General features: G+C 58.7%; 1 protein-coding gene across 2 annotated transcripts in view; it reads left to right on the forward strand.

Annotated features, from left to right (window-relative positions):
- The first annotated feature begins 13,688 nt into the window (after positions 1-13,688).
- KREMEN2 (kringle containing transmembrane protein 2) overlaps positions 13,689-15,198 on the forward strand; it is a 7,070-nt gene continuing 5,560 nt past the window's right edge. For both annotated transcript variants that reach the window (XM_017511119.2, XM_017511120.2), the window contains exons 1-2: positions 13,689-14,119; positions 14,366-14,540. In XM_017511119.2, coding sequence (XP_017366608.1) covers positions 14,026-14,119; positions 14,366-14,540 — 269 coding nt within the window. In that variant the 5' untranslated portion in view covers positions 13,689-14,025. The remainder of the gene's footprint in view (positions 14,120-14,365; positions 14,541-15,198) is intronic.

Below are 15,198 nucleotides of genomic sequence, written 5' to 3' on the forward strand. Positions count from 1 at the left end.
CTGCGTGTAGCTGCTGCGTGTTCACGGCTCCCTTGCAGGCACAGTCAGCCACTGTGAAGCCACACCCCATCATGTCTCCATGCCAACGCCTGGGAGACCCCCCCCATACCTAGGCAGTTGCGGTCACCTGGCCCACATGTACCCTGGACCGAGAGTGGATGAGGGGCCTGGAGTTGGGGCCTCTGAGAGGCTGCTGCAGCCCGTGGCCTCTCCCAGGCCCCGATGTGGCAGGTCACGCTGCTGAAAGAGGCAGATGCTCTGCTCTGGCCATTAGCCTGAGTTCCCCTGGACTCATTTACATAAGCCCAGGCGGACTTGCCCACCTGTCCATCCTTTGCTGGGACACAGCACAGTGGCTCCATTTCGAGTGGTGCTCTCGGCCCTGGAGCATCCTTCCCTGAGGCTGAACTGCCCCCAGCTGGACTCACAGCCAAGGCCGCAGACCCAGCACTTCAATCCCGACTCCCACTGCATGTTACAAGTGTGCACACCCACAGGAGGCAGCCACGCCTGAGAAATACCTGCTGAAAGATGGTCCAGTGTGTGCCACCTCCAGTCAGGCTCCCTGCAGAGGGGGAAGCTCTATACATGCCCAGGTCACAGCAGCCTGAGTCACCGCACCCTCTGTACCTGGGGGATCCATGGCCAGCACCTTCCTGCCGCAAGTCACATGAGATCATGCCCTGTCACCTTGGCTGGGCTCTGGGCATCTCTAAGCAGGTGTGAGGCAAGTGAGAGGAAGGACATCGGCTTCTCTTCCCTTTTTGGACACTGCGTCATTGACTGAGGCTGGCCCACTCTTCCTCTGGCTCTCGCCTGCTTTGACCTTAGAGGACAGATGACAGTCCACGTCGCTGGGCTAAGACTCCCCAGTGGACTTGAATTTGGATGCTGCTGTTGCCTTGGGTGGCTTCACAGCCACCTATCCCCACCCTGGTGGCCACTCAGCCACGACAAGGGCCTGATATCAGCCATTGAGTAAGCTTCAGAGCCTTCCTCTTGGAAAGTTCCAGGGCCACCAGATGTCCACTGCCCGGTCACTGTCAGAGCTGAAGTGTGTGGGTGAGTGCCAGCTGTGGAGTGTGCAGCCCAGCATCGGCTCAGCGGGGCCCTGGCTCAGCTGCTGCTACCCCCACAAACCCCGTTTTATGACATCTGCACCACGTGGTGTGTCTGTGCCCTTGGACACAACAGTGTGAGTGATGTCTCGTGAATTTTTTTTTTTTAGATGGAGTCTCACTCTGTTACCAGGCTGGAGTGCAGTGGCACGATCTCAGCTCACTGCAACCTCCACCTCCCGAGTTCAAGTGATTCTCCTGCCTCAGCCTCCTGAGTAGCTGGGACTACAGGCATGTGCCACTACACTCGGCTAATTTTCGGATTTTTAATAGAGATGGGTTTTCACTTTGTTGGCCAGGATGGTCTCGATTTCCTGACCTCTTGCACCGGCCTCCCCCTCCCAAAGTGCTGGCATTACAGGCATGAGCCACCATGCCCAGCCAGATGTCTCATGAAATTTAAAACAATTTGCAAGCCATCAGAAAGGTATCAACAAGGAACTCTACTTTTGAAAACAAGGGTGAGGACAGTGGCCAGCTCTGGGAGTCCCTGGCCCCCCAGGCCCTGACCCACAGCTGTAGGGCAGGCCCCATCCCCCAGTGATCCCAACCTAGCCTGCTGTCCCACCTCTGCCAAGACAGGGTGGCACAGGACCCCTGTAGCTGAGGCCAGCAGGTGTCTCTCTGAGCTGGCCAAGGGCACTGACCACTCTCCCCAAGACCCTCCTAGTGCCGGCTCCTCTGGCTTCCCCTCCCAGCCTCCATGGTGTGCACCTTGGCCCAGCCCACCCTCGGAGTGGGGGTTGGTGATTTGGGGGTGGACCTCAGCACTCTTCTACTCGGCCACTTTGGGGTTCAGTTTGTCAGTCCGCCCTCACTTCTGTAATTGAGACCTGGGCACTGTGTCCAGCTGCCTGCTGGGCCCTGCCCAGCATCATCCATGAGCACCAGCAGTGCAGGTGGCAGAGGGGATAGTCCCCCGTCCTCATCTGAGGGAGGAGACCAACGATGAGTGAGACAGCCAGTCATCCTTGACGCCCTGCATCCCTGCGACGCCTGTCCTGCATCCCATCAGTCATCGGGGCCTGCCACCTGCCTGGTTTGTCTTTTTTTTTTTTAAGAGGGAGTCTCACTCTGTTGCCCAGGCTGGAGTGCAGTGGTGTGATCTTGGCTCACTGCAACCTCCACCTCCTGGGTTCAAGTGTTTCTCCTGCCTCAGCCTCCTCAGTAGCTGGAATTATAGGTGTGCCATCACACCTGGCTAATTTTTGTATTATTAGTAGAGACAGAGTTTCACCATGTTGGCCAGGCTGGTCTCGAACTCCTGCTGTCATATGATCCACCCGCCTCCGTCTTGCAAAGTGCCAGGATTACAGGCGTGTGCCACTGTGCCTGGCCTGGTTTGCCTTTTAAGAATAGCTTTGTGGCCAGGTGTGGTGGCTAACGCCTGTAATTCTAGTACTTTGGGAGGCTGAGGTGGGCAGATCACCTGAGGGCAGGAGTTCAAGACCAGCCTGACCAACATGGTGAAACCCTGTCTCTACTAAAAATACAGAAATTAGCCAGGCGTGGTAGCACATGCCTATAATTCCAGCTACTCAGGAGACTGAGGCAGGAGAATCACTTGAACCCAGGAGGTGGAGGTTGCAATGAGCAGATTGTGCCACTGCACTCCAGCCTGGTGACAGAGTAAGACTCTCTCTCAAAAAAAAACAAAAAACAACAAAAAAACCAGCTTTCTTGCAATATGATTCACATACCATACAATTCATCTGTTAAAAGTGTTCATATCGACGGCTTTTGATATGTGTAAAGCCACAGAGTGTGCATCCATCACAACTATCTCATTTCAAAACGTTTTTATCACCCTAAAAAGCTGTCCCTCCCTCTGCCTGTTTTTTTTTTTTTTTTTTTTGAGACAGACTCACTGTGCTGCCCGGGATACAGTCCAGTGATGCCATCTCAGCTCACTGCAACCTCTGCCTCCCGGATTCAAGCAATTCTCTTGCCTCAGCCTCCTGAATAGCTGCCATTACAGGTGTGCACTGCCACATCCAGCTAATTTTTGTACTTTCAGTAGAGGTGGGGTTTCCAAATGTTGGCTAGGCTGGTCTCGAACTCCTGGGCTCAAGCAATTCACCTGCCTTGACTTCCCCAAGTGCTGGGATGATAGGTGCGAGCCACTGCGCCCCACCCCTCTGCCTATTTACTTAACCCAAGTGCTGAGGGGCTGATGGGGCCCCTTCCTCTAGAGTGTAATGTTGGGAGCATCTTCAGGACCCAAGGAAGGAACTGGGACAGCACAGGAAACCCCTTCATGGGTCCCTGTACTCAAACATTCCCATCCCACAGCGCCTGACCCATGCCGGGTCAGCCACTGGTGGGTGTGACTGCCGAGGTCTCCAATCCCGTCTCTTATTTGTCCCTCTGCAAAACCCAGCCCCACCATAGCTCAGTGAGAACAGGATGCTTCCTCAGTGCACATCCCAGCACACACACCTGCCCACGTGTGCTTTCCCTGGCCTCCTTTCTGAAACACTCTCATCTGTCACCGAGGCCGTAGTACAGTCATGAGACCTTGGCTCACTGCAGCCTCAAACTCCTGGGCTCAAGCGATCCTCCCACCTCAGCCTCCCAAGGAGCTAGGTCCACAGGTGTGCACTACCACACCAGTCTAATTTTTTACTTTTTTTTTTTGAGATGGAGTTTCCCTCTGTACCCCAACCTGGAGTGCAGTGGCAGAATCTCAGCTCACTGTAAACTCCGCCTCCCAGGTTCAAGCAGTTCTCCTGCCTCAGCCTCCCAAGTATATGAGATTACAGGCATGTGCCACCATGCCTGGCTAATTTTGCTTTTTTGTTTGTAGAGACGGGGTTTCACCATGTTAGGCTGGTCTCAAGCTCCTGACCTCAGGTGATCCACCTGCCTCAGCCTCCCAAAGTGCTGAGATTACAGGCATGAGCCACTGCCTAATTTTTTAATTTTTTTGTAGAGACAGTTTTTGTTTTGGGGGGGGGGTAGGGAGAGGCAGGATCTGCAGGGTTCTGGGGTTGCAGCGGGGAGGGTTGGGGCAAGTTCGTGGAGACAGTCTATGTTGCCCAGGCTGGTTAAACTCCTGCGTTCAAGAAATTCATCTGCTTCAGCCTTCTAAAGTGGTGGGATTACAGGTGTGAGCCACCTCGCCCAGTCCTAAAAATGCAAATCGAAGCACACAGCACCTGCCCCAGGTGTACTCTCTCGGGTTTTCATATCAGGTACAACTACCTGTTTCAAGGACCAGAAGCCAGACATACCCAAGGGGGTTCTCTGGAGACCAAGGGCACGACCGTCCCTGGCCTCAGTCTGCCAGCGCCAGCCACAGCTGCCTCCAGCCACCCGCTCCGCCGGCCCTCCTCCTGCCTCTAGCCACCTGCTCTGCTCCCCTCCTGTGTGGCCAACAGGAGACAACCAGCTCCCCAGGAAGGAGACCAGTCACCCCATCCCCATTTTGAAGCCCCAGAGGAACAGGCCCATCTGGTACCAATTAACCATAGCAGGCGTCCCTTTGTGCCCAGGGCTGACCATGCCCCCGATGACGGGGAGGGTATTTGACCTGATAGGGCTGTCCTTGCTGCCTTTGGGGGTACATACCCTGCCTAATCAGCCTCGCCACTCACCACCCCCAACCCTGCCAGCTTGTCTACACTCCAGAGCACAACTTGGCAGAACAAACCACTAGAAACATAATGTCTCGAAAGCACACTTACCATCTCAGGGCTTCGGCTGTCGCAGGAGGCCGGGGAGGGACTGCTGAAGGGGGTCCTCCGCTCAGGGTCGCCGGGGAGGGACTGCTGAAGGGGGTCCTCCGCTCAGGGTCGCCGGGGAGGGACTGCTGAAATGGGTCCTCCGCTCAGGGTCTCACAGGCTGCACTCAAGCTGTCAGCTGGGGCTGAGATCTCACCCGAGGCCCGCAGTCCTCTCCGGAGCGCACGTGGTTGTGGGCAGGATCCATTTCTTGCAGCTGTGGAGCCCATGGCCGTTTGCTTCTTTGGCAGTAGGAAGGGGCGGCTCTGGGGCTACTAGCCTCTCAAAGCCACACCTGAGCAAGCCAGGCCGGCCCAGGCCAATCTCCCTTCTGATTAACTCCAAGTGGCCTGATGAGAGACCCCAGTCACAGCTGCAAAACCCCTTCCCGCAGCACCACAGGAGAGTTGAGAAAAAAAGAATCCCTTAGCCACAGAACAACCCCATCAAAGGAGGGGTGGTCCATACTCCAGGGAGCGGAGACACGGAGAGCAGAATCCCGAGGCACCTCAGAATCCCGCCTGCTACAGCTCCCAGCGCACCCCCTTACTTATCACCAGTCTCCTTCCCTGACCCGACAGGGGCGCCACACAGGGAAGGGGGGTGTGAGGGCCTGCCTTCGGAGAAGTGCCCTGGCTCGGAAGGACCCCGCTGGGCTGTGCCCCTGCCAGCCATGTGGTTCCAGAAAAGACCCTGTGGGTTCCCCTTCTCTGTATTGCCCAGTCTAAGGCAGGAAGCCTTGGGGCCTGTGTGGGGTGCCCAGGTGGCCCCTCCTGTGGGTCACGCTTGTAATCCCAGCGCTTTGGTAGGCCAAGGCAGGCAGATCACCTGAGGTTGGAAGTTCAAGACTGGCCCGGCCAAAATGACAAAACCCCGTCTCTACTAAAAACACAAAAATTAGCCAGCCACGTGTGGTGGTAGGCGCCTGTAATCCCAGCTACTCAGGAGGCTGAGGCAGGAAGAATTGCTTGAACCTGGCATGCAGAGGTTGCAGTGAGCCAAGATGCCACCATTGCACTCCAGCCCGGGTGACAGAGCAGGACCCCTCCTGGGGTTCTGGGAAGAGGCCTGCCTGGGCCTCAGAAGTCTGCTGGGAAGGCGGGGTTCGTGGGAAGGCTCCCTGGGGGCTAGGCCAGGGACCAAGCCGTGCCTACTGGGAGACATGAGGACAGCATGGCGTGCCAGGACCTGGGACCCCCACCTGCTCCATGCCACCCAGCCTTCTCCTCACCTGCTCTGGTCCTCACCAGCCCCTCGGCTTGCCTTTCGGGTTTTGCCTGCAGGGAAGGGTGCCACCTGGCGGGAGAGTGGCCTTTGCTACTTCCCCAAAAATCCCAAGCCCCAGGCCAGGGAGGGGCAGCTTCTGCCCAGTCCCTCCCTCCTCCACACCTGACATCTGTGAGACAGAGACAGGAGTGGCAGGAGCCCATGTGGGTCGACGCCACCCTCGCCTCCCGGATTCGCTGTCACTCAGGGGACAGGGGACCTTGTTCTGAGAACTTGTTATGTTCGAGGCAAATACTCCTCCCTTCTATGAAGCAATGTGGGGTGGGGGCCCTCCTTATATCCAAAGCTGAGGGCCCTTCTAGTGCCCCCCAAGCCCTCAGGGTGGGGATGGCAGGGTAGGCAGCTGGGAGGGATGGGGGCCCACCAAGGAGCCGGCATTTGGGCTGGGTGGAGACCAGCTTCGGCATTCCTGGGGCCAAGGCGCCCCAGTCCTGCCAGCCAGGCTTCACCGGACCTACAGGCCTGGGGCAAAGGGAGCCAGGGGTGGGAAACTGGGAGCAGAAGGAGCCACTGAAAGTCGGGGGGCGGGTGGTGTGCGCCGAGGCACGTCAAAGTCTGGAGGTGAGGATGGCCAGGACTCTGAGGGCAACGGGGGTCCCTGGGATATGGGCAGCCCTCCACCCACCATGGTGCTGGGGGAGGAGCCTGTGGAGAAAAGGGCGTGTGGGGTGGAGGCAGGTCCCCCTCCCTGTCCCCCCTTCCAGAGGCCAGGTCATGGTTGTCCTTACTTGTTGGGAAGGGCCGAACTGGCCTGCTCATCCCCACATCAGCCCCCAGACTAGCTAAGTTTCTTGGTCTCCTTCCGGGGTTCCCCAACCCCCACGCCCTACTTAGGCCACGCACCACTGACCAGGCCTGGGGTACCTGTGGACAGCCTCCTTCCCCAGGGTGCAGGAAGGGGACTCTCTCGATGGAAACTGAAGCCTCAATCTGAGAGGGAGGAACAAGAAGAAAGGGCTTAGCTCACCCGCCCCTGGCCCCTGGAGCTGCCTGGGTGGGCTCCTCCCTGCCCTGCACAAGAACACTGTGGGCTGTTCGGACAGACAGACAGACAGAACCCCAGCCCAGCTAGGGCGAGGCTGCTTTCAGCAAATCATGCAGACTTTTTGGAGGTCGAGGCCACAGGTGCCCCAGGAGCCATTCTAAGCCGGCTGGCCTGGGGCCCAAATGAAGCCAGCCCTGGGCACTCCCGGCCCTGCCAGCCTCAGTGTCCTCATCTGAGAGGGGCAGGTCCTGCAGACCAAGCCTTGGGGGTAACGGCCAGTCATCCAGCATCCTCATGGGAAAACCCCTCCTCATCTACCCAGGAGTCCATGAGCTGAGTTTGTCTGAGTTTCCAAATCAGGGTACCTCCCTGGCTCTGCCCAGACTGGTGACCAGAGCATCTAGGACAAGCCGGCAGCAGGTGACCCCATCCCACCGAAACAAGCCTGGATTTGGGCATCTCGCCCCCTGCTGTGTCCCACCCTCACCTGTTCCCCAGGTGGAAGGGGAGGCGCAGAGGAACCAGGCAGCTCAGGAGGCAATGTTGGCAAGGGCAGACAACAGGATGGAGGAGCAGGGATCAAGGAACGTTTCTTGGAGGAGGCAGCTCTGAGCTCTGCGGCAGGAATTTACCAAGTGAAAATGTAAGGAAGAAGCACATCAGGCCGCGGGAACCGCAGGACAATGGCCCAGAGGGAAGAAAGGACAGGGCCTGGGGACCAGGAGGAGATCACACTGGGGCGTGGGGCTGTGGTGGGGCTGAGGTCACGCAGGAAGGCACAGGTCAGCCCAGGCAGCGCCTTGAAGTGTTCTGAGAACTTCGAGAGGGTTCTTTTTTTTTTTTTTTTTTTTAAACCCAGGCTGGAGTGCAGTGTTGTGATCCCGGCTTGCCGCAACCTCTGCCTGCTGGGGTCAAGCAATTCTCCTGCCTCAGTCTCCCAAGTAGATGGGATTACAGGCAAGTATCACCAGGCCCAGCTAATTTTTGTATTTTTAGTAGAGACAGGGTTTTTCCATGTTGTTCAGGTTGGTCTCAAACTCCTGACCTCAAGTTATCTGCCTATCTCAGTGTCCCAAAGCGCGGGGATTACAGGCGTGAGCCACTGAGCCGGGCAAGCTTCCAAAGGATGCTTATCAGACCAGCCGCTCAATCTGACTTAATGTTTAATGACTCTCCAGTCATGTATCTGATAGCTCAATGTTGAATTACCAGATAAAGGACTGGTTGCTGGCGAGGATGGTAGAGGGTGAGAGTAAGGAGTTGGACCTCACCTGGGTGAGCCATTGTCCAGGCAAGAGCTGGAGGTGCCAGCCGGGGCGGAAAGGAGATGAGAGATCCTCAAGAGATGTTACACGTTGAGTTGCATCCTCTAAAATTCACATGTTAAGGCCGGTGCAGTGGCTCACGCTTGTAATCCCAGCACTTTGAGAGGCCAAGGCAAGCAGATCACCTGAGGTCAGAAGTTCAAGACTAGCCTGGCCAAAATGACAAAAACCCATCTCTACTAAAAACACAAAAATTAGCCAGCCATGTGTGGTGGTAGGTGCCTGTAATCCCAGCTACTCAGGAGGCTGAGGCAGGAAGAATTGCTTAAACCTGGCAGGCAGAGGTTGCAGTGAGCCAAGATGCCACCATTGCACTCCAGCCTGGGTGACAGAGCAGGACTCTGTCTCAAAAATAAATAAATAAATAAATAAATAAAATTCACATGTTGAGCCTGGGCACAGTGGCTCATGCCCGTAATCCCAGCACTTTGGGAGGCCAAGGCAAGTGGATCATGAGGTCAGGAGCTTGAGACCAGCCTGGCCAACATGGTGAAATCCCATCTCTACTAATATACAAAAAATTAGCAGGGCGTGTTGGTGGACGCCTGGAATTCCAGTTACTCGGAGGCTGAGGCAGGAGAATCTTGAACCTGGGAGGTGGAGGTTGCGGTAAGCCAAGATCGTGCCATTGCACTCCAGCTTGGGCAACAAGAGCAAATCTCCATTTCAAAAATGAAAAATAAAAATAAATTAGCTGAGTGTGGCAGCACATCCCTGTGGTCCCGGCTACTTGGGAGATTGAGGTGGGAGAATCACTTGAGCCTGAAAGATTGAGGCTTCAGCAAGCCATGATCGACCACTGCACTCCAGCCTGGGCGACAGAACAAGACCCCATCTCATAAATAAATAAATAAGGTGACAGGGGCAGGGGTGGAATTTGGACACAGACCTGCACACAGGAGGAACACTATCTGAAGACGAAAACAGAGTGAGGCTTCTACAACCAAGGACACCAACACAGAAGAAAAGAGTAGGATGGGCGAGGGAGGAGGGCCAGCTCTGTGCCCGGCAAGCCCCTGGTCTTGGTGGCTTAACCCACAGATGTTTATTTTTCAGTCATTCAGAGATCTGCGCTGAGACTTCTGGTTGGCAGGCACCTTCCACAAGCTCACTCAGGGATCCAGCTCCTTCCACCCTCCCCTAGGCATCCCCTCCATTCAGTCGGTGGATGGAGAAGAGAGAAACTGAGGCTGTGGCAGGCCAGACCTGGCAGGGGCTTTCCAGGGATCTTGTGAAAATTTCTAGCCCGGTGTGGTGGCTCATGTCTGTCATCCCAGCACTTTGGGAGGCCCAGGTGGTGGATCACTTGAGCCCAGGAGTTCGAGACCAGCCTGGATGACATAAGTAGACTCTGTCTCTATTTATTTGTTTATTTAGTTTTATTTTTTGAGATGGAGTTTCGCTCTTGTCACCCAGGCTGGAGTGCAATGGCGAGATCTCGGCTCACTACAACGCCTCCAGGTGCAAGTGATTCTCCTGCCTCAGCCTCCCGAGTAGCTGGGATTACAGGCGCTCACTACCACACCCGGCCAACTTTTCATATATATTTTTTTCAGTAGAGAGGGAGTTTCACCATGTTGAGGAGGCTGGTCTCGAACTCCTGACCTCAAGCGATCCACTGCCTCAGCCCACCTTGGCCTCCCAAAGCACTGGGATTACAGGCATGAGCCACCACATCCGGCCAGCACCACATTTCTAACAAGCTCCCCAGTGATGATGGTGTGGGTCCAGGGACCGAACTTTGAGCATTGAGAGGTGCCATGCTCACCATTGCCCTGCTAGCTGCACCTCATGTAGGGGAGGTGGGGAAACCAAGCCCAGCGTTTGTGCAGGAGCTGGAAGAATCGGGGTCAGTAAACACAGGTAGGGGTGCAACTAGGAAGCAGGCAGGAGGAACACGGCTGTCCCAGGAAGGGGGACAGGGCAAAGTATCATTGCTGCTGAGAGTGGGTGAGGTCACCACTGGGACTTGCGGCCCCTCATCAGGGGCCTCATTCTGAACTCCTGGGAAGGCCCAAAAGAGCCCACAGGGCTGCTCTCAGGGTCTCAGGGGGGCCCCCAAACCCCTACCCCACCCATTACACACTTAGCTGTCACCCAGGAGAGGTAGCCCACTGACCCTCCTGAATACGGAGCGTGGAGGTGAGGTCTGGCCTGGTTCATCTCTCCCAGAGCCTCCTCAGTGGCCTCTGGGGAGAACCCCTGCCCACAGATTTCCAGGGCCCCCTTTTGCCTTGGTGGCCCTCATGTGCCCTGCCATGAGGCACTAGTGGGCCCCAGATGGAACACTGTCCCCAAAGGAAGGATGGGCCAGGCAAGGTGGCTCATGCCTGTAATCTCAGAACTTTAGGAGGCTAAGGAGGGGGGAGCGGATCACCTGAGGTCAGGAGTTCGAGACCAGCCTGGCCAACATGGCAAAACCCCATCTTGAAGTTGCAGTGAGCCAAGATCGCGCCATTGCACTCCAGCGTGGGTGACAAGAGAGAGACTCCGTCTCAAACAAACAAAACCCTGTCTCACTAAAAATACAAAAATTAGCCCTGTGTGGTGGCACCCGCCTGTAATCCCAGCTACTTTGCAGGCTGAGGCAGGAGAATCACTTGAACCCAGGAGGCAGAGGTTGCAGTGAGCCAAGATCCCACCACTGCTCTCCAGACTGGGTGACAGAGCAAGACTCTGTCAAAAAAAAAAAAAAAAAAGGAAGACCAAGAGCAGCTGAGTAGGCGGAGGAGGAACCCAGGCATCCTGACTGCCCTGGGTCCAGCCCTGACCCAGAGCCCACCCCACATTGCGGTCAGAGGGGCAGTGCTGAGCCTGCTCCTCCCCCTCCTGGGGGTCTGACTGGGACAAAGTGGCCTGGTCCCTCCTCTCATCCAGGTCCCCCAACTTCTCACCTTCTTGCCACCTGGACAGAGCAAATGCCATGTCCCATGTTCCAAAGGAAGGCGAGCCTGGCTCCTGGGTTGCTTCTGCACGTATCTCGTTGGCTTCTTTCTCTCTGCCGCCCCCATGTGGCCAATCTGCACCTGCGAACCTGCTTCCCTCAGAGGTGACAAACCCAGCCTGTCAGGCCCTAGGGACTCCAGTCTGGCCTCAGTCTCCCCGTCTGTGAAATGGGCTGCTGGAGATTCTGCTTCGGAGGTGTCAGCTGGCAGCAAGGACATGTGAAGGGTGAGGGGCCTCCGCAGGGCAGGCGAGAGGGTATCTCTGTGTACCCAGCGGTCCCAGAAGAATCAGAGACCCTGGATGCAGGATGGAGGTGAGAGTCAGCGCCCAGCACTGGGGTCAGACCAACTGGAGTTTGAAGCCCAGTTCCAACACTTAATACCTGGTGACCCCTGCGAGTCACTTACCGCCTCTGCACCCCGTCTGCAGAATGGAGAGATGAGGATGTCCTCCCTCGCAGGGTGTCAGGAGGGCAGACACGTCGCTGGTTGCACAGCACTGAATGCCGATTGCGTGGGAAGTGTGGTGGGGCGGAGGCTTCTTAGTTCTGGAAGGTTCCATGAGTAACCTGAGTGAGAGTAAAGTCTGCAGCATGGATACTCCACCCCACTCCATCTCAGTGCCCCAGCCTCAGCACTGAGTCCCCCCTCCTCTCATCCACTGTGCCCTCTGCAGGAGACAGGCCTGGGAGGACCAAACCAGGTGTCACAGTGCCAAGGGCAGAAGGAAGGCTCTTTCAGGCCCAGCTTCCTCCAGGGAAGGGGCTGATTTCTCCACTAGCGTGCCAACCTGGCCTCCTTTCTGCACATGGAATCCTTAATTGTCCCTGTCCCCACCTCGCCTCATCCTCAGAGGACTGTGGCCGTGGGGGTGAAGCTCCCCATGCACCACCATCTCCCAGGCCTGCCCCTAGGACATTCTCTGTGGGCTGGAGCCTGGGACGACTTCAATGAGCTCCACCAAGAGAGACAGGCTGCAGACGGGGCCCCCAAACCTGTTCCCTCCTCAAGAAGCCCAGTTGGGTTCCAGGGAGTCTGTGGATGCTGGAGACCCCAGCTCAGGGCTCAGTGAGCCCGGCCAGCCTGGCCGCTGAGGGAGCTCCCGGAGGAGGCCACGGGGACCCTGGTCTAGAGTCTCAGCGAGTCCATCTCCTTCAAATGCCCCCACCTCGACTCCACGCCCCGCCTCCAGAACACTCGTGTGAGGCACTAGCTGGAAGATCCCCGCGGGTACCAGCACCGCAGTGGGCACCTGGGCCTGGCAAAACCTCCCTGAACCCCATCTTGCTTCTCCCTCGGCCCCGGGGCAGAGAGGGTGTGGAGGCTGCAGGGTGAGGACAGGTTGGCCTGGGCTCGACAGCTTGGCTAGGGCCTAGTGCTGGCTGGGCAGGCTGGACGCAGGGGCAAAGGGGTCTGGGTGGGGCGGGGCCGCTCTGGGCGCCCGGTCCCCACCAGCTCCTTCCCCCGGCCCCGCCTCCACCCTCCCACGCACCTGCGCTGGCCTCCCCCCAAGCCCTGGGGGCAGCGGGCGGGTGGCGCTGGGAGATCAGAGGACTCGGAGGAGTCGGGCCCAGGAGGAGGGGGCGGGGAATTTCCCCCCACGCCTGCCTGGACCTGCTCCCCTCCCCCTCCCCCGCCGGGTGGGGGGCACTGCTGGGGGAATTCCATCGCAGTGCGAAGGCTCGGGAGAGTCTGAGCTGGGGGTCCCAGGGAGGGGCGGGGGAGGGGCAGGGGGAGGGGACAGACTGGGACCTGAGGCGCAGCTGCCTTTCTCCCCAGACACCAGCTGGCCCTGCCTGTCCCGGACTGAGCTTCCACGAGTCCCGCCTGTCTCGTGGGCACGGGGGCAGGGAGTGGCGCTCCCTCCTTCAGGCCAGCGACGTCTGGACCAGGGCGGGAGGGGCGTGTGGATCCGGAGAAAGTGTGCGAGTGAGCGCCAGTCAATGAATGGGTGACAATGCGAGCGCGTGCGTGCACTGGAAGGAGGGCGCTTGTAACTCGGAGACTCAGGGTGTCCCGGGGCGTGCGGCCACGGGAGGGGGTTCTTTATCTCCCACTTTAAGGGCCTTCCGTCCGCTTGCCAGGCCTGTCCGCCACCACACCCTCTCGCTAGAACCGGCACCGACCTGAGGGGGAGAGGGCGGGGAGGCGCGGGACGCCTGGGGTCCGGGGGGGCGGGCGTGGGAGGCGTCTGGACCTGCTGCCTCTGCTCCAGTCCTGGGCGGGGTTCCCTGGCCTCCCTTGGGGCAAGGGAGAGACCCGGGGGGGAGGGACCCACGGAGGATGCGAGGGGGGCAGAAACCAGCGCGTTGGAGACCTGGGCGAGGGAGACGCCTAGTGCAAGGCGCAGTGGGAGGGGGCGGGTGTGGAGGCCAAGGCACCGCCCAGAGCTCGCTGACACAGAGATTGAGAACGCCCCCAGCCAGATCCCCCCGCAGAGACCCGGGTAGGGACAGGGGCAGAGAGACGCCTCCAGGGGCACAGGCCCTGGGAGGCAAAGACCTCCCTGAACCCACCCCAGACAGAGAGCGCGGCTCAGAGTCGAACGAGGGCAGAGGGTCAGAGGACAACGCCCCCCAGGTGGCCTGGGAGACCCCGCAGCGAACCCGGGGGCAGCCCGGGCCGTGTCCGGGCCAGGTGCGATGGGGACACAGGCCGCGCAGGGCTTCCCCCTTCTACTCTTCCTCCCACTGCTACAGCCGCGTGGGGCCTCGGCTGGGAGCCTGCACAGTCCAGGTAAGTCCGGGCACGGTTGCCGGGCCGTGTTCACCATCCCCTCCTTGGCCTCCGTCCCCAGGGCCAGGCCCCCAAGGCTGGGGAAGGGGACACAGCAGGTGGTTGGAGCAGCTGAGCAGCCGGAGGGCGCCAGCGGGAGCGGGTGCGAGGGGGCGCTGGCTGGGGACCCAGGCGGGAGGTGGCGCAGGGGCTCGAGGATGCCCAGCGTGGGTCCGGACCTCCCCAGGCCCTGCCTTTGCCATGCAGTCGTCTCCGAGTGCTTCCAGGTGAATGGGGCTGACTACCGCGGCCACCAGAACCGCACTGGCCCGCGCGGGGCGGGCCGCCCGTGCCTCTTCTGGGATCAGACGCAGCAGCACAGCTACAGCAGCGCCAGCGACCCCCAGGGCCGCTGGGGGCTGGGCGCACACAACTTCTGCCGGTGAGGGGCCGGGCCTGCGCTGGGGGCGAGGCTGGGCGCACCGTTGTGGGGACGGCCCGAGGCGGGGCCTCAATGCGCGCGGGGTGGAGGTCTGCGGTGGACTGGCAGCCCGGCCGCCCCGGAGAACCTGAGGGCGGGGCCAGAACGAGGGGCGGAGCGGGGCGGGACGCGCGGAACCCTGGCGCAAAAGGGGTCCTCCTCAGGTGCACAATTTCTGCAGAGCCTCGGTTCAGGGCCAGGAGACAAACGGACCTGGGTATTCAAAGGACCCCTATGGGTGGGCCTGGTCAGAGGAGGGCCCTGGAGTGAGGGCTCTTGTCACCCAACTTATTTGAGGGGCGTTGGAGCATAGGGGATCAGAGCCACAGCTGCGGCCTGAGGCAGGACGGACAGAGCAGGAGGAGAGCCTCAAATCTCAGAAGCTCATCACTTCTGCTTTAAAGTGAGATTGAAGGCCGGGCGCGGTGGCTCACGCCTGTAATCCCAGTACTTTGGGAGGCCAAGGCGGGTGGATCACGAGGTCAAGAGATAGAGGCCATCCTGGTCAACATGGTGAAACCCCATCTCTACTAAAAATACAAAAAAATCAGCTGGGCATGGTGGCACATGCCTGTAATCCCAGCTACTCAGGAGGCTGAGGCAGGAGAATTGCCTGAAC

Source organism: Cebus imitator, unplaced genomic scaffold (genome assembly GCF_001604975.1).
Source record: "Cebus imitator isolate Cc_AM_T3 unplaced genomic scaffold, Cebus_imitator-1.0 Scaffold444, whole genome shotgun sequence".
Lineage (NCBI taxonomy): Eukaryota > Metazoa > Chordata > Mammalia > Primates > Cebidae > Cebus > Cebus imitator.